General features: G+C 35.9%; 1 protein-coding gene across 1 annotated transcript in view; it reads left to right on the top strand.

Moving 5' to 3' along the window:
- The window catches only part of FBXL17 (F-box and leucine rich repeat protein 17), a 518,884-nt gene that overhangs the window by 126,345 nt on the left and 373,681 nt on the right, over positions 1 to 18,858 (top strand). The window contains exon 5 of the mRNA XM_063087474.1: positions 10,755 to 10,862. Within this exon, the coding sequence (XP_062943544.1) occupies positions 10,755 to 10,862 (108 nt within the window). The remainder of the gene's footprint in view (positions 1 to 10,754; positions 10,863 to 18,858) is intronic.

The raw sequence follows: 18,858 nt of genomic DNA, 5'->3' as shown, positions 1-18,858 counted from the left end.
TAAATAATCTGCTTTTACATTTCTTTAAAAAATTTAGTAGCTATGAACTTTTTATTAAATGAAGAGCATAGTGATGAAAGTCTTACTGAAATTATTTATAAAGTGAATCCATACCAGGTATTGTCTCCATATTCAGCTATTTCCTTTTATGTGATAAGTCACAATTTGTTCTGTGTTTTTGTATTATTATTTCAAATGAGAAGGCTTCTTAGTGTATTAATAGTGAGTGTATATGCTGCACTCTATGAAAGTTATAATACTTAATAGCAAAGGAAGGTGAAGATGAGAAAAACAATTTTTACATAGATTTTGAAGAGCTGAGTAAACAAAAAGAAAAAATTTATTGTGTTTCATTTGTAAAGCTCCTATAATTATAATTTTTTTAGGCTAGATATGCAAATTACTTTAAAAAATTTTATTTACTGAAATATACTTGATTGTATATATCTGTGGGGAACAGTGTTGAATTATCAATACCTGCGTGTCATATGTGATGCTCAAATCAGGATAATTAGTATATTCAACATTACACAATGTAATCATTTTTTTGTTGCCCTTTACCAATTTCTCACTAACCTCCCTGCCCCCTCCTTTCCCACTTCTGGTGGCCTCAGTTCTGTTCTCTCCTTTTGAAAGTTCAATGAATTATTATGATTGTTGTATCTTTCTTTATTTATTTTTAGTTCCCTCTTATGAATGAGGACGTGTGGTGTTTATCATTCCGTGCCTTGCTTATTTTCACTTAACATAATTTTCTCTAAGTTCATTCATGTTGCCGCGAGTGGCAGAACTCATTATTTTTGATGGCAAAGTAGTATTCCATTGTGTACATATACCACATTTTCCTTACCCAGTTGTCTGTTGATGGATTTTTAGGTTGGTTCCAACTCTTGGCTGTTGTAAATTGAGCTGTGAGGAACATGGTAGTGAATGTATCCCTTCGACATGATGATTTCCGTTCCTTTGAATATATACCCAGCAGTGTTATTGCTGGGATTGTATCTCAGTTCTGTCTGTAGTTGTTTGTGGAACATTCGTACTGTTTTCCATAATGGGTGCACTAATTTACAGTCCAACTGACAGTATAGGAGGGGTCCCCTTTCTCTTCATCCTTGCTAGCACTTGTTATTCTCTGTCTTTTTGATAATGGCTAGTCTAACTGGGGTGAGATGGTATCTCAGTGTGGTTTTGATTTGCATTTCCCTGGTATAAAGATCCTGTAAGTATAATTTATATTTATTGGGTACTTAAATAAATTTCTTTCATTTAGGATTTTTTATCATCACAATACTTCAAATATTCTTTGTAGCTTGTCAGAGATGGGTGCTTACTGACACTGGCATGTGGCCAGGCCTAACCAAGTGTATTATACTGCTGTCTTCTGGGGGCATGGGTCCTTCTGCAGCAATAGCCTCCAGGCCAGCCTCTCTGAGGCCAGAATATCCCTTCAGCTAGTCCTGTGTATATCTGCTGTACTTCAAAGTATAATTTTCTCTTTACCTTCTTTCCGTCAAAGCCTTTAATGAATGGCTCCATCAGTCATGGGGCTGCCATATGTTGGAACTCAAGGGGACCTTATAGCTTATTAAGCCTGTACATTTCTCATATTTACACTAAATAAGTTCCTTCAATATCAAGTCACAACAATTCTGCCTGGCTCTCAATCTCCCAAAATCTGGTTATCTCCTCTAGCTTGGTTTTGGATCTAGTCAGAAGGCCTTGGGAAACTAAACTGAACTGAACTGAACTGGGATGTGATGTACAGACTAAGATCTTCCCAGGGATCTCACTGGTAGTTGTGGGAGGTAGGCCTGTTCATATCCCAAACTGTAGCCTCTGTTCTTGGAGGTAGGGGACTGTACATCATAGTAGACCTCTAATATTTGTTAAAAGAATTTAAGAGACTGAGTAGCCCTGAGTGAAATAAGCCCTTCATTAGACACACTATAAGTGTGCGTTTTTTATTTTTAAATATAATGCTAGTTCAGTGGACTGGGGTAATTCTCTTGCACTCTTCTAAACCAATTATCCATCCAAATGCCCACTATTTCTCTCCTTGGTTACCACTGCTACATGGCAGAGGGGATACTCAGACAACCAAACTATTCCAACTGGCCTCTGCCAAGAATCCATATGACTCTTCTAGTCTGTGAATCTTGCTGATCTGGAAGACATGGAAATGTAGTTTTCTTTGGGCATAAGCTCAGTGCAGAGCTTAGCCGAGCAGACTGCTTTGCACTGGCTTTATTTTGCACTCAGATAATAAGGGTACTCCACAGGCCCACTGACCACTTGGGCTCCAAGAGATGAAGAAATTAATCAAAGGTTGGCATGCCTCCTGAAAATGCCCCAGAAAGTAGCCTCTCATTTCCTGTTCTTTTTCCTAGGGGGTGGAAAGAAGGCCTTGAATTGGTCCTGAAGTACTGAGTGAGATTAGGTAGTCACCCTGTTAACTCTCCAACATTAGTTTTCCTGTTCACTCCAAACATATGGGTGTGGAATCAGAGTACTGCTGTTGCTTCCTTGAAAATCCTGTCTTTAGCTTTGTGAGGCTATTTATCTAATTCTTAGCCATGGCTTTTTTGTGCCACTTGGAACTTATAAGATTAATAGTTCGATTTTGCTTGGCATTAAAATATTTTTTCAGTATTGAACCAACAAGCCATTGACATGCATCAACACAGTACTTCGTTCATTCATTTTTATTTTTGGAGCTCCTGTTTTGTGTGAGGCCCCGTACCAAGCACAGGGGATATAGTAGTGAATGGGATAGATGGGGAAATCATTACACAGTGAGCAAGGAGAGGGGAGAGTGGGATGAAATGAGGTGGAAGAGGTAGGGAGGATCCAGATCATGCAAGGCCTTGTAGGTAATAGAAGGAGTTTAGATTTTTATTCTGAGAGTAATTGTGAACATTGAAAGATTCTGAATAGCAGACTGACATGATCTTATTTGTGCTTTTTGAAATATCACTTTGGCTTGATGGGTAAAGAATAGATTGGTGGGATCAAGAGTGGCAGAAGGGGGTCCAGTATGTAGGCAATTGATGTCCAGGAGAGGGCTGACATATCTTGGACCATGGTGGGAACAGTAGAAATGGCAAAGAGATAACCCCATCTTCAGTACTAGTATTTGTAGGGTCCAATCAGCTATAGTTGTGAGTTTCGTCATGGGGCTGTTTCTGGATTGGTTCCATAAAAATCATTAAGAGAACTATTAAAAGCTATATATTTATGGGCCCTGAATTAGAAGGTCTGGGATGAAGTCTAGGGAAAACTTTTTGTGTTAATAGTTTCTGATCAAGGTCAAGAAATACCATTATATTGTTTGGTACACTCATGTAGGATTACACGGAATAATTGTATAATGCTAGCAGTATAAAAATGTCCAAAGATTGTTTCACCTTTTTTTTTTCTCCCACATATGCTAGCAATTATTCCCAAAAGTTAATCTTTCAGTACGGATTATAAAACCCCTCTCATTGAATCAATCTTATTCTGGTAGATAAAAATAGATCTCTCCTCCCATAGTCCAAGAAAACTTAAAGTCTTAAAATAATAATAAATTGCATCTCTTCATTTAGAGTCCTGAAATTTATATAAAATTTTCTCCCATCCTTGCTTTTTATCTTCTTTAATTTTAGTCCTTTCTAGATAGAAGTGCTTCCTGGAATTCTTGTTACTACTTCTGTGGTTTTATGATATACTACCATTAATCCAGCTTCTTCAACACTTCTGAATTAGATTACCCCAACCCTCTATTATGCTTCCCTCTTTGACAGGGGAAGGTTCTCCAGATATACAAGACTATCACAGTATTAGCACCAAACCTGTTCTATCTGCAAGAGATGAGAAAAGTAATCAAAGGGTAGCATTTCTCTTAGAAAATTCCGTGGAAAGTAGACTGATTGTGCCTTGATTCCTGCCACTCTACTTCTCTGGAAGTGAATTCTCTGGAAGTGAATTCTCTGGAAGCCTTGAATTTGCTCTTGCATTTGAGTGAGATTAGTACCATGAAAGGAATCATATCCTAGTTTGTATAATGTAAAGAGAACAGGTTTCAAAAGTTTGAAGGACAGAGTTTAAAATCCCACTTTGCCACCTACCACTGGTTTGATTTTGGGGAAGTCAATCTCTGACAGGCTTATTTTAGTCATCTATTAAATGGGGATAATAATGCTTCTCAAGGTTATTATTAGGATCCCAGATGATACTTAGAGAGGACTTAGCTTGGTACGTATTAAGGCTTAGTAAATGTAGCTGTTTTTATTGTCTGTTCCCTCTTCAATTCTTTGGCCACTAGTACCCCTAACCTCGACTGAGTGTGAACTGTCTAGAGTCTGAATCTCCAGGTTTAGAAGCAGAATAATCCACAATCCAAATTCATATTTATAAACACTAACCCTCTACTGCTGGTAGAATAGCAGTACTCTTTTATCTTAGTTCTAGCCAAGAGTTTCTTAGTCATATATGGCCTTTTTCCACAATGGCTATTATAGTTGTCCCCCTCCTCTAGATTTTCTAAGCCTATTATTTCTGCATCTTGGAGGGGCTTCTCTCTTATCCACACATTTGATCTCACAGGAAACCACCCTCAAAAGACTCTGATTAAGTGCAACCCTTAAGAGCTTAAGAGAATCAACATCCCCTTCCTTTTCCCTTTTGCTCCCTACATTTCTCATTTTTATTTGCCTGAGGTTTAGCAGCCGTAGAAGGCCCCCTTAAGATTCCTGAACTGAAGCTCTACTAAGATCTTTATGTATGTTTATATTGTTCCGGCTTTTCATGGTTCCCTCAACTCTGAAGGCACAACAGACATTCCTTATTACCAGTGCTTTTCCTGAGATAACACTAAATGCACCTACTTCCTCTTCACGCAGATATAAAAGTGTAGCTTCACATTTAGAATGCCAGCTTAAGGGGATGATCCTTTTCTATCTCTGCCATGTGAATCATGTTGAATCTGGGGGTTATCTTTCTCTTGATCTTCATCACAGCCCTGACTGAAAGATCAAAATCAAAATCTGCTTTGCAAGCTGTTCTTATTCTTCCCTAATTTTTGATGGTTCTTTCCAAATCCAGAGTTGCATTTCTGTTCGCATACTAATTCTTACCTATTGCCTGGTTTTCCCACAGTCTTTAAGTGTGATTCTTCAAGTTAAGACATTCTGGGCTGGAGCTTTAAAATTCTTTCTTAGTGTATAGTCTTTTTAATGAATCGTGCTAGGACAGGTGGATTACATGTATGCAGAAAATGAACCTTTTCCCTTAGTTCACACCATACTCAAAAATGAACTCCAAGAACATCATGGACCTAAACGTTAGAGCTAAGAACACCATTAAAAAAATGGAAAGACAAGGCACAGAATGGGAAGAAAATATATGTGAAACAAGTATCTAATAAAGGACTTGTATCCAGGATATATAAATAACTCTTACAACTTAAGAAAAACAACTTAATTTTAAAAATGGGTCAAAAATTAGACATACAAGGGTACTTCAAAAAGTTTATGGAAAAATTGAATTAAAAGATAATATGTATCCTTCCATGAATTTATATGACTCACCAATTCCACTCCTAGATATTTATTCAAGAGAAATGAAAATATATGTGTCCATACAGAGACTTGTATGTGAATGATCACAGCAGCATTATTTGTCAAAGCCCCAAACTGGAAATAATTCAAATATTCATCAATGTGAGAATAAACAAAATGTTGTATATCCATACAATGGAATTCTATTCAGCAATAAAATGAATAGACTACTGATACATATAACAGTATGGATGAACCTTAAAAACATTATGCTAGTGAAAGAAGCTAGACACAAAAGACTACTTATTATACAATTCTGTTCATATGAAGTTTGTAGGAGAAGCAAAAGTACACAGGTAGAAAGCAGATCAGTGATTGCCTAGGGTGGGGGTGGGATCTGTGACTGACTGCATATGGGTATAAAGAATAAAGGGAATTTTGGGGGTGGTGTGATAAAAGTGTTCAAAAACCATGTTGTGATAATGGTTGCACTACTGTATAAACATTAAAACTCAAAACTACAGTAGTCTTAAGAATAGATGAATTTCTTTTACGTAAATTATACCTCAGTAAAGCTGTTTAAAAAGTTTTCCATAGTGCTTGAGTTATGACATAGCCATTCAGTTTTTGCTTTATTTCACCCCAAGAAGATGACATAGCCCTTTATCCCATGAGCAGTATTTCTTGAGCTTTAAGGTGCATGAGAATCACCTAAGGATCTTGTTAAAATGCAGATAAGGATTCAGGAGGTCTGTGGTGGGGCCTGAGAGTTTGCATTTTTAACGAGCTCAAAGGTGATGCCAATGCTGCTGGTCTGAGAACAACACTTTGAATAGATGGCCCAAGAACTTGTTTATAACCCAGCCTGCATGTTAGAATCTTCTGGGGCGCTTTAAAAATAAAATTGATGCAGATCTCCATGAAGTGATTAAATCTGAAAGCTTCTGAGGTAATTCTAATATGCAACCAGGTTGAGAAACTTAAAAGGGGATTCCTTCTACCGTAATGAGTCAATAATAAACTTTCACCTATGTCTCCCTCACTCCCACCCCAAGGTTTAGCTAATAACCTAGAGCCCTTAAATTATGACCAGGATCTCTTGCAGTAACCAGGAGAATAAACTATCATGTTTTAACTACACCATTTGTAAATTATTCTCTTCTATATGTCAACCCTTAGTCCTGGCTAGGAATCAGAATAATGAAGAAAGGGAGACCTGTGGTGATTATAATAATAATAGCTAAAATCTGTTGAGCAATTACCATCTTCCATGTACAATTCAAAACATTTTATGTGCATTATCTTATTTTACCCTTTATTTTACTCCATGAGGTAGGTAGGCACTGTTATTTTCTCCATATTATAGAAGGAGCAAAGTATAGAGACGTGAACTGATTTGTCCAAAATCACACAGCTAGTAAGTGGGCCACCTGGGATTTGAAACTAGGTAGTCAGACTTCAGGGTCCCAAGGAAGTTGATACCCACCAGTACCTGCCTCCTACAATCTGTCTGCACTGGTATTTCTGTCAGACCTTCTGCCCCAAATCTCTAACCAATTTTTTCTCCTTGGGAGTGGAGCTGGATGCCACCCAAATCTTCAAGACCCCTTTATTAGTCTCCTAAAACACACCCAAGCCTACTAAGAGTGTTTCAATACCCTTAAGACTTACTCTGGTCTTTCTGGCCTCTGTTGATGTTGGAGGCTGCTCTGAGCTGTCTTATTCTGATTGCCTGAGCTGAAAAGGAAAGACCCACCAAGCAAATTTTTAATACTCTTTTTCTTATCTCTGAAAGTTCTGACCCTGGGACATGAGTTTTCTTCTTTCTTAATCCTTATTTGCATTCCTCTTCTCTCCTTGAGGATGGATATAGGAAAGACTTGATGTTAGACTGAGATTGAACAGGGTATTAACCAACTGACCATGTACTTAACCTCTGTTACCCCTTTTTGTTTTTAATAGAGATTGAGTTTCATTGGAACTTCTGGCAATTTTAGTACCTTAAACATTTTTTGTTAACATAATGTCTTTAGAAAGCTGAGTGTCAGGAAACCCATTTTTAATTTATCAATGGCACCCTTTGTTTTAATATGCTTAAGCATACTTTACTTTTGAGGGCAGAATTAATCTTTTATCAGATGTACCATGGATGCTGTTGGTTTCATTATTTAAGGAAAATGCTCTTATGATTGTTTTAGAATTAATGCTACTCACACACCTCTATTTTTCAATATCTGTTCAGCACAGGAAAGGGAGATACAAAATAAGAGTCATCCATATTAAAGCTAATGCAAAAGAGATGTAAGTTGCTGCTGTTTAAAAAACTAACAAAGGTGTTTAACTTGTTGATTTTATCTTGACTGTGAGGAGAGTGAATCTGAAATTAAGCATATGATAGAGAATATTGGACCTTCTTTTATATACTACATTTTTTGTGAAAACCTGAAGAAAGTTTTGGTATAATTATAAGCATATAATTTTATACATGGAAACTTTTTGGAGGTAGGGGAGACAAAAAAGGAATTTTGCCTGCCTTTCTTTTAAAACAAAGCTGGTTAGAAGTACCAAATGCTTCTTTGTAGTATTGGGGCCTTAAGCTTTCACATGTCTTAAGAGTCACTTGGGAGCTTATTAAAAATATGGATCCTTGGGCCCCACCCTTTTTAGCTCTGAGTTTTTAATAAACTCCTCAGGGGATTGTAATACGTATTGTATTATTTGAGGTTTTCCAAAGAAACAAAACCATTAGGAGATTATCACCTACCCATCTATCTATTTATCCATCCATCAAGAGATAATTATAGGGCATTGGCTTACATGATTACAAAGACTGAGAAGTCCCAAGATCTGCAATCAGCAATCTGGAGACCCAGGAGAACTGTTGGTATGCTTTGAGTCCAAGTCTGAAGGCCTGGAAATCAAGAATGCCAATACTGTAAGTTCCAGTCCACGTCTTAAGGCAGGAGAAGACCCATGTCCCAGCTGGAAGTCATTCAAGCAGAGAGAGCAAATTCTGCCTCACTATGACTTTTTTTTCTATTCACCCTTTCAGCAGATTGGATGAGACCCCTCCACACTAGGCAATCTGCTTTACTAAGTCTACTGATCCAATTGCTGATCTCATCCAGAAAAACTGTCACAGACACACCCAGAATAATGTTTAACTGAATATCTGGGCACCCCATGGCGTAGTCAAGTTGACACATAAAATTAATCATGATACACATGAAAGTTAAGAGCCACTGGTATAAAAATGTTCACTGCTTCCCTGTTTTTTTTAAAAAAGATTTTATAACACACACCAACTATATCAGAGGCCACTAGTATAATGCCATTTAAAAAAATTAACATATGAAAATAATATAAACATACTCTTGATCTAAAGGGAAATAGGAGTTAAAAGTATGATGGGGAGGGTGGTGATAGAGAGAGAGAAAAAACATTTATTCATTTGTTCCTACTAAGTGCCATGGACGTTCTGGGTTCTGATGGTATGTGAGTTGGGCTGGGTGGATGATCATCCTGGTAAGGATGTTAACTGTCCCAGTTTGCCTGGACCAAGGGGTTTTCTGGGTTTTGAGACTTGCAGTGCTAAGACTGAGACTGTCCAAGGCTAACCAGAATGGTTGGTTACTCTAGTGGAGGGAGAGAGGATGAGTCATTCTAATGTGGGAAGACAGATGACAAACTAATAAGTGAGTAAGTTTGTAATATAATCACATAAGTGTTATAAGGAAGATCAAAATAGGGTAAGAGATAGAGAGAGACTAGGAGTTTTTTGGTGTTATTTTAGCTGGGGTGACAGTGAAACAAAGACAGGAATGCAGTGAAGAAGTAAGCCATGTGACCACGTATGGAGGACACATTGGGGCAGCAGGAAAGTGTAATATGAAGACCCAGAAACAGAGACAGACATGGCATATTTGAGGAAGACTTTGAGACCACTTTGGTTGGAGTAAATGAGAGGGGTGGAGGTATGAAGGACGGTGGTGGAAGAAGTGGAGGTCTGATTGGGGTCAAATTATCAAGAGCCTTTATGGGCCTTAGTAAAGTGTTTGGGTTGTGTGATAATAAACTATTGGAGAATTTTGAACAAGAGAGTGACATTAATTAGATTGGTGGTTGCTTTATGGAGAATAAAAAATAAAGGAACAAGAGTAGAATCAGGAGGGCAGGTAGGAGGCTATTTCCATAGTTCAGATGAGAGATGATACTGAGGATGGACTAAGGTGGTAGTGGTGGCAGAGATGAGAAGTAGCTTCATTTAGGATATATTTGAAAGAGGTGACAGTATTTCCTAGTGTACTGTATGTTGTTTTGAATGAAAAATTTTGTCTTGAATGCCTGGGTGAACAGTGATACCATTCATTGAAATGGGAAACACTGGGGAAAAGCAGGGTTGTTTGGGAATATAAAGATTTCCTCTTTGGAAATGTTAAGTTTGAGATGCCTATAGACATCCAAGGAGAGTGCATAGACAGTTGAACATGGAAGTTTGAAATAGAGTGCAGAAGTCTGGGCTGGAGATATGAACATGAGAACCATTAATATAGTTAGTATTTAGAGCCATGAGCTTAGATTTGATCACCTAGGGAATGAAGTGAAATAGAAAATAGAAATGAGCTGAGGACTGAGATGAGAGGGGTACTCAGCAAAGTGCCTAAGAGCCACCAGTAAGGAAGGAGGAAATCCAGGAGACTGGTGCCCCATAAACAAGTGAATGAATTATTTCAAGAAAAATCATCAACTCTGTTAATGTTGCTGAAAGGCTAGGATGAGAATTGAAATTGAACATTTAATTTGATAGGGTGGTAACAGTTGAATGGTAGGGACAAAAGCCTGATTAGAGTAAGATCAAGAAAGAAAAGGTGAGTTTCATGGTATGTGAATTAAATTTCAATAAAAAACTATTTATATTGAGAGAGAGAGAGAGAAAGGTGAAGTAGTGGAGGTAGCCAGTGTCAACATCTCTTTGAGGCATTTTCTATGAAGAAGTACAAAAAATATGGGGTAATAGAAAGAGATATGGGATTAAGGAAGGATTTTTTTTTTTTAAACACAGGAGATATTGCAGCATGTTTGTATGTTGATTCAGATAATCCAACGGAAAGGGAAATAGCAAAGATGCAAGATGAGGCAGAGAGAATTCGCAGGAAACAAATCCTTGAGTTCATTGTAATATCACCTTGAATAACTGTCTTCATGTTTCTTCCCTAGGTGACAGATCAGTCAGTGAAAGCATTTGCTGAGCACTGTCCAGAACTTCAGTATGTTGGCTTCATGGGTTGTTCAGTCACTTCTAAAGGAGTCATTCACCTAACCAAGGTAGGTACCGTGGCTACATCTCCTTAGTGTTAACAAGTATCATTCAGGTGATGGGCCCAGCATTGTTAAACGTGCTCGAATAAGGAGTAGTAGTGAGACCATTATAGAAGTGTACTAGTGTTTGATAAAGTTAAAATCAGTGACAGGAAACGATACCAAACTTGCCCTTGTGAAACAGGACACTCATGTAAATGTAAACAGGACACTCATGTAAACAGGACACTGATTTTTTGCTTTTTCATTGCTAGTGACTCTGAAATATATGCACAAAAGAAATTGATATCTGTGACAAGAGTCATTTAAATGTTAATGTATTGTGCTTAGAAGATATTTTGATTGAATTTTAACTGCTCACATACCATCGCTAGGTCCTATGAACATTTGCCTTTAAAAAGTGAATATGGTCAGTGCATATGAGTAAGCTGAATATGTAAGGTGAAAAGAGGTGTGAATGTATTTCAACAATTTACCTTATAGCTCAGAGAATTCATTTATATACAACATGTATGAAATCTCGTATTTTAGCAATGACAAAAATGCTAGTTCCTTTGTAATCTCTCACTGGTGTGTTATTGCTAATGCTTTCCAGAGCTCTAAAATAATTAGGAGCTAATCCTTACAACCATACAAGGGAAAAACTGGCTGCTATAAAATTTACTTGTGTATTATCTAAAATTTGTTACTGCATAGAGTTTAAATCTATCATATAGTACTTAGGAGAATGGGTCTGAATCTTGTTTTTCCACCTAATAGCTGAGCAACCTTTTCATTCAGCCTTCCCTCGTTTTACAACTACTAGAAAACAGCTGTGTTGGCAGCACAATGCTGAAACAAATCAGGTAAGATCCCAGGTCTCTTTGTGCTTGATCTCTTAGGACTTTTGAACCTACAGTTTAGTGGGAGATAATGTCTTTCTTTTCTTCCTAGGAAAAGAGCAAGTATTTATGAGTTTCCAAGACTATGTTAGGGAGGCACAGTGGATAAGAGCCTGGGCTCCATTGTCAGTTCATGTTTGACTCTTAGCTCTGCTGCTTATTAGCTAAGTGGGCAGATTATTTTTTATGGTGTTAAATAAGGTAATATATTTAAGGAGCTTGACTCAGTATTGAGACCACAGTAAGTGCTAAGTAAATGTTAGCTATTATTATTAAAATAAACGCCATAGTGGGCTGGCTGGTTAGCTCAGTTGGTTAGAGTATGGTGCTGTTAACACCAAAGTCCAGGGTTCAGTTCCTGTACCAGCTAGCCACCCCGCCAAAAAACAAAAAACAACAAAAAAACTTTAAAATAAATGCCATGGTATCTAAATTGCTAGAAAATCAGTGCAAACTTTGCTTTAAAAAAATCAAATCTCTCTTCTAATCTCGTGTATCTGAAAGAGAGCCTGTGGTTGTACTTTGACTGATCAGCCTTATTTGTATCTTGAGGATCAGTACCAGAAACTAGAAGAGAGATTAGGCCGATTATTCTCAGTTATTGCTCTAGCAGAACATCTTAGTGTAACCAAGACTGTATGTAACCATAATTTTTTATTTATTTCCTGTAACCTTGGCCTGAACATCTTGGTAGATGAATGTTTTTATGGTCATATCTAATGCTGTTTATGGTGTAGAGTAGAAATGCCTTTGGATGAACAGATTGTGCACAACAAGTATTGTAATGACCATATGTAGGATTTTTATGATCACTTGAAATTGTACTCATTAAAGACAAAATAAGACTTATTAGACCAATAAATGCTTCCCTGAGCATTTTGAGATGGCCAAAAATTATGGTACACTGGTACTTAAAAGATCGGAATTATTCTCTGTGACAAAATAGCAGCTACAGCAAATGTCTGTGTTGGAAACAATTTGCTGAGATGGTTTTTCTGAAGATGATAGGCAAGGTTTGCTGGTTTGGCCTCTCAGCAGTCAGAATCTACTGGACTCTCATTAAAGCTAGTCCTCAAAGTTTTGAGGACCATCTTTGTTTCTCAGCAAAGACTGGTTTGTGGTATTTGATTTCCTGGATTCAAGTAAAGGCAAGATGGCATTTTAAACATTAGTAGGTTTTGCAAAGCTATCTTGTTTTATCTCTTAAAGCCAAGGGTAAAACTCAGGTTTTAATAAAATTAAAGCATTTTGGTTTAAAATACTTGCACTCTGATAGTGTTTTTATAGTAATTACTAAGACACTCACAAAATGTTTGAAAATTCCCCTGAAAAAGTTGTGTTTTTCTTATAGTCATCATAGTATATAATTTTAATATAAGTTATTAGGGAGATATGGGATACAGTGTTGAGAACTATCACCTTAAATATATTTACTTTTTACATAATTTAGAAAATCTCTCTGACACATGGTTTTACTAAGTCTTTAGCTTTTTAAGTTTCCTAATAGAGGCAAGTGACATGAAATTTCTGTGCTTTAGTTTCCTATCTGTAAAATCATGTGCCTGGTTAAATGATCTATCTCTAGATGTAGAGTTTCTTGCACCCCAATGAATCTATGAATTTAAGAATCATTGGCCTGGAAGGGACTGTGAGGTGCTCTCACTGAAAGCAAAAAGTGTCAAGTCTTCAGTAAGTTAAAAAGGAAAATTGGGGATTTGTGACATCTTAGATTGTTGAACTAAGGGCAAGAAGGCAGAAGATTGGGAATAGACTGAAGGATATTGATATCCTATAATTGTGGTTCCTTGGATTTAATTTATTTTGATATTCTTAGTCTTGACTGAATTCTCATTTACTTTGTAATATTTATTGATAACACACCCTTATTATTTAGATAGATTCTGCTAATACCAAACAATATTGGGGTAGGCGGCCTTCTTTCTAAGCTGCTATGACTATGTAAATGAGAGTACAGAAATAGCCAGGACTGAATGCACCCAGGTTGTGAAGATAAAGTTAGATTTAGAGGACTCTGGAAACTTAGAGATCTGTATTTAGGAAGCAAAGATAAACAACTTTTGGGATCTCCACTTAACAGTTAAGAGTGTTAGTGAGTTATATGTGGCAGAACTTGGTCTCCTCCAACACAGGCGGGTTCTTTTCACTGCAGTGTACTTAGTTATAAATATAAAACCTCTCTATCTTATTGTCTCTCCTATTTTTTAAAACAAGTTCTGCAAATGCACATATATAGTTAACCCCTAATGTCTAGACTATGGTGTCTAAATATCATTTGCCACTAAAGGGACTAGAAGGGACAAGTCAAAGGACCCAAAATCCAGTGTGAAGTGGCTTCCATTAGCTTAAGCTGGGATACCTTGGAAATCAAAAGGAAAATTTCTGCAGTGGATTAAAATAGATCAAATGTGTAAGTCATTGGTTCATAATGATATAAACAAAACAAAACTGGACTTCTTGCAGCTAAGATGGAATAACAGGGACCAGATTTATGTCTTCCCTGAAACAACCCCAAAACTGGACACAATATATGAAACAGTGGTTTTCAAGACATTGGATATCTGACAACTGAGGACAGTGATCCCTGAGATATGGGAAATGAACAAGAGGAACCTGTGATTGTCTCAGTTTACCGCATTGAAAGAGTTTCCAGACTGCAGCACAGAGAGGGGTAGCCCAGGCAATACTCAGCAGACTATTTGACTTGACAAGACAGAAGAGAAAGGCCAGAGAGACCAAGACAGCCATATTTCAGAGGACAGAGTACTGGAGTGGAGAGAATTGCACAGAGAATCTCAGAGATCAGTGGGGGATCCCCATTGTTCATCCAATTGTAAATAACCTATGAATAAAGAAGAAATCAAAAGAGAAATTAGAAAATATTTTGAAGTGAATGAAAATGAAAACACACTGTGTCAGATTTAGTGTGATGCTACTAAAGTACCAGTTAGGTAAAATTAATAGAACCAAAAACCTATATAAGAAAAAAAAAAAAGAAAGATCTCAAATCAGTGACCTCAGCTTTCATCTTATGAAACTTGAAAAAGAAGAACATATTAAACCCAAAGTAAACAGAAGAAAGGAAGTAATAAAGATCAAAGTGGAAGTCAGTGAAATGGAAAACAAAAAGAAGGGAGAAAATTAATAAAAAAAAGCTGGTTCTTTGATAAGATAGATAACATTGACAAATCTCTAGTGATACTGATAAAAAAAGACACAATTGCCAATATCATGATTCAGAGGGGTGACATAACTACAGACTCTACAGATATTAACAGAATAACCAGGGTATATGATGCACATCTTTATGCTATAAACTCAACAATTTAGATGAAATGGAAAATTTATTGGAAAGACACAAACTACCAAAGCTCACTCAAGAAGAAATAGATAACCTGAATATCCCTAGTATGTCTTAAAGAAATTGCATTGGTAGTTAAAAACATTTCTACTGATAATACTCCAAGCCCAGATTGATTCACTGGTAAATTCTACCAAATATTTAAGGAAAAATTATAGCAACTCAATGCAGCTTTTCTAGGAGTGAGGCTATCATTACCCTGTTAACAGAACTCGATGAAGACATAACAAGAGAAGACAATTGTGTATTTTTCATGAATATAGATGCAAAAATTCTAAACAAAAATTTGAAAATCATATTTAATAATATCTTTAAAAGATAATATGTCATGACCTATTGGGTTTTATCTAAGACATGCAAAGTTGGTTAGGCACTCAAAAATAAATCAAGATTATAAGATCAACATACAAAAATCAGTTATATTTGCACAGCAAAGGAAGCCGTCAACAGAATGAAAAGACAGACTATGGAATGGGAAAAAATATTTATAAATCATACATCTTATAAGGGGTTAATATAAAAAATGTATAAGGAACTCAAACAAATCAATAGTAAGAAAACAGCCTGATTAAAACATGGACAAAAGACCTGAACAGCCAGTTTTCAAAAGAAGACATATAAATGACCAACAGGTATATAAAAAAAAATGCTTACATCTTTAGTCATCAGGGAAACCAAATTAAAATTACAGTGAGATATCACCTCACACCTGTCAGAATGTATTTTCAAAAAGAGGAAAGATCACAAGTGTTGGTAAGAATGTTGAGACAAAGGAACCCTTATACACTTTTGGTGGGAATGTAAATTCATACAGCCATTATGAAAAACAGAATGGCTTTTATTTCAAAAAATTTAAAAATAGAACTATCGTATGATTCAGCAATTCCACTTCTGGGTATATATCCAAAGGAAATGAAATTAGTATGTCAAAAAGATATCTACACTCCCATGCACATTGCAACATTGCACAGTAGCCAAGATGTATTATTACCCTAAGTGTCCATCAGTGGATGAGTGGATAAAGAAAATGTGGTATATATACATAATGGAATACTACTCAACCTTAAAAGAGAAGGAAATTCTATCATTTGTGACAACATGAATGAACCTGGAGGACATATGTTAAGTGATATAAGACAGGCACAGAAAGATGAATACCTCATGGTCTCATTTATATGTGGAATCTAAAAAAGTTGAACTCGTAGGGGTAGGGAGTAGTATGGTGATTACCTCAGGCTGACCATTGGGGAGGTTTGCGAAGTGCTAGTCAAAGTATACAAAATTTCATTTAGACAAGAGGAATCAGTTTAAGAGATCAATTGTACATCAGGGTGAATACAGTTAATAAAAATATATTGTATACTTGAAAATTGCTAAGAAAGTAGATTTTAAGTGTTCTCACCACACAAAAAAGGTAGTTATGTAAGGTAATGCATATGCTAATTAGCTTGGTTTATCCATCCCACATTGTATGCATATATCAAAACATAATGTTGTATACCATAAAAATGTACAATTTTCATTTGTCAATTTAAAAAACTAACTTTCTAAAAAAATTTTAAAAGCCTGAAAAATTTGTTGTATATCTGTATGATAGCAATGAACAATCTGAAAGTGAAATTAAGAAAACAGTTCCATTTACATTATCATTAAAAAAGGATAAAATACTTATGAGTAAATTTAACCAAGGATGTTCAAGACCTTGTATGCTGAAACCCACAAAACATTGCTGAAAAGAATTAAAGAAGACCTACAACATGAAAATGTATTAGAAGATTTAATATTGCTAACATGGCAATACTACTCAAAGCACTTTACAGATTCAATGCAAACTCTATAAAAATATCAGCAGCCTTTTTTCCTTCAAAAATAGAAAAGCCAATCCTAAAATTATTATAGAATTGCAGGGGTCCCAAAAACCAAAACGATTTCAAAAAAGAAAAACAATGTTGGAGAACTCACACTTCCCGATTTCAAAACTTACTGCAGAGCCATGGGAATCAAAACAGAGTGGCACTGATATAAGGATAGACATATAGATCAGTGGAAGAGTATTGAAAGTCTAGAAACAAACTCATACATCTGTGGTTAATTAATTTTTGAATTGGTGCTAAGACCATTCCATGGGAAAAGAATAGTTTCTTTAGCAAATAGTACTGGGGCAACTGGATATCCACGTGCAAAGGAGTGAAATTAGATGCCCGCCTAATACCACATACAAACTTTAACTCAAAAATGGATCAAAGACCTGATATAAGGGGTAAAACTAAAATATCTTTGAAGAAAACACAGGGAAAAATCTTTATGACCTTGGATTTGGCAATGAATTCTTAGTTATAACACTGAAAGTGTGAGCAACACAAGAAAAAATAGATAAACTGGACTTTATCACAATTAAAAACTTTAATGCATCAATGAATAATATGAAAAAAGTGAATTGACAATCTACAGCATGGGAGAAAATCTTTGCAAATCATATATCTAGTTATTGTCTAGGATACGTAAAGAACTCTTACATCTGAGCAACAAGACAAAAACCCAATTAAAATTGGCAAAAGACTTGAATTTTTCCAAAGAACATATACTTAGCTGACAAGAATATGAAAACATGCTTAACATCATTAGTCATGCAAATGACTGGGAAACGCAAATCAAAACTACAATGAGGTACAACTTCATAACTACTAGGATGGCTACAATGAAAAGATGGACAATAGGAAATGTTGACAAGGATGTGGAGAAATTGGAACTCTTGTACATTGCTGGTGGAGATGTAAAGTGGTGCAACTGCTGTAGAAAACAGTTTGGCAGGTCCCTAAAAAGTTAAATATAGAATTACCATATGACCCAGGAATTGCAAGCCTAAGAATAGAATCAAATGGATTACAAACATGTTTTAAACAAAAACTTGTACATGAATGCTCATAGCAGCAATGTTCACAATGATCAAAATGTGGAAATAACCTTAAGGTCTATCATCTGATGTATGGATAAGCAAAATGTGGTATCCATACAGAAGAGTATTATTCAGCTGTAAAAAGGAATGAAAATCTGATATGAGTACATACCACAACATGGAGAAGCCTTGGAAGCATTATGCTAGATGAAAGAAGCTAGTCACAAAAGGCTATTTTTTGTATGATTCCATTTACATGAAATGTCCAGAAAAGGCACATATATACCGTTGTTTTTTTTTTTTTTTTTTGGTATGATGCAATGTTCTGAAGTTAGATATTGATAATGTTTGCACTAGTCAGGCAATGTACTAAAATCCTCTGAACTGTACACCTTAAAAGAGTGATTTTTATGGGAAGTAAATTTTATCTCGGTAAAAAAAGTTCTAGAAGAACATAGAGGAGAAAACTTTTGTGACCTTGGGTTAAGCAAAGATTTCTTATATAGGATACCAAAAGGACTGTTCAAATTAATGAACCAATTAATTAAAAGCAAATTAATAAATTGGACTTTATTAAAATTAAAATTTTCTGCTCTTTGACATATACTGTTAAGAAGACAAGCCCCAGATTGGAAAAAATATTTGCAAACATATATCTGATAAAGCACTAATAAGCAGAATATATAAAAAAACTCTCAAAACTCAGTAAGAAAACAACAAGAAAAAACAAGAAAGAATGAGCAAAAGGTGTGAACAGACATTTAACCAAAGAAGATATATGGATGGCAAATAAGAACATGAAAAGATGTTTAATAGCGTTAAGGATTAGGGATATGTAAATTGAAA

This window comes from Cynocephalus volans, chromosome 2, assembly GCF_027409185.1.
Source record: "Cynocephalus volans isolate mCynVol1 chromosome 2, mCynVol1.pri, whole genome shotgun sequence".
Taxonomy (NCBI): Eukaryota; Metazoa; Chordata; class Mammalia; order Dermoptera; family Cynocephalidae; genus Cynocephalus; species Cynocephalus volans.
The sequence above is the reverse complement of the archived record's forward strand: the minus strand, read 5'-3'. Positions and strand labels throughout refer to the sequence as shown.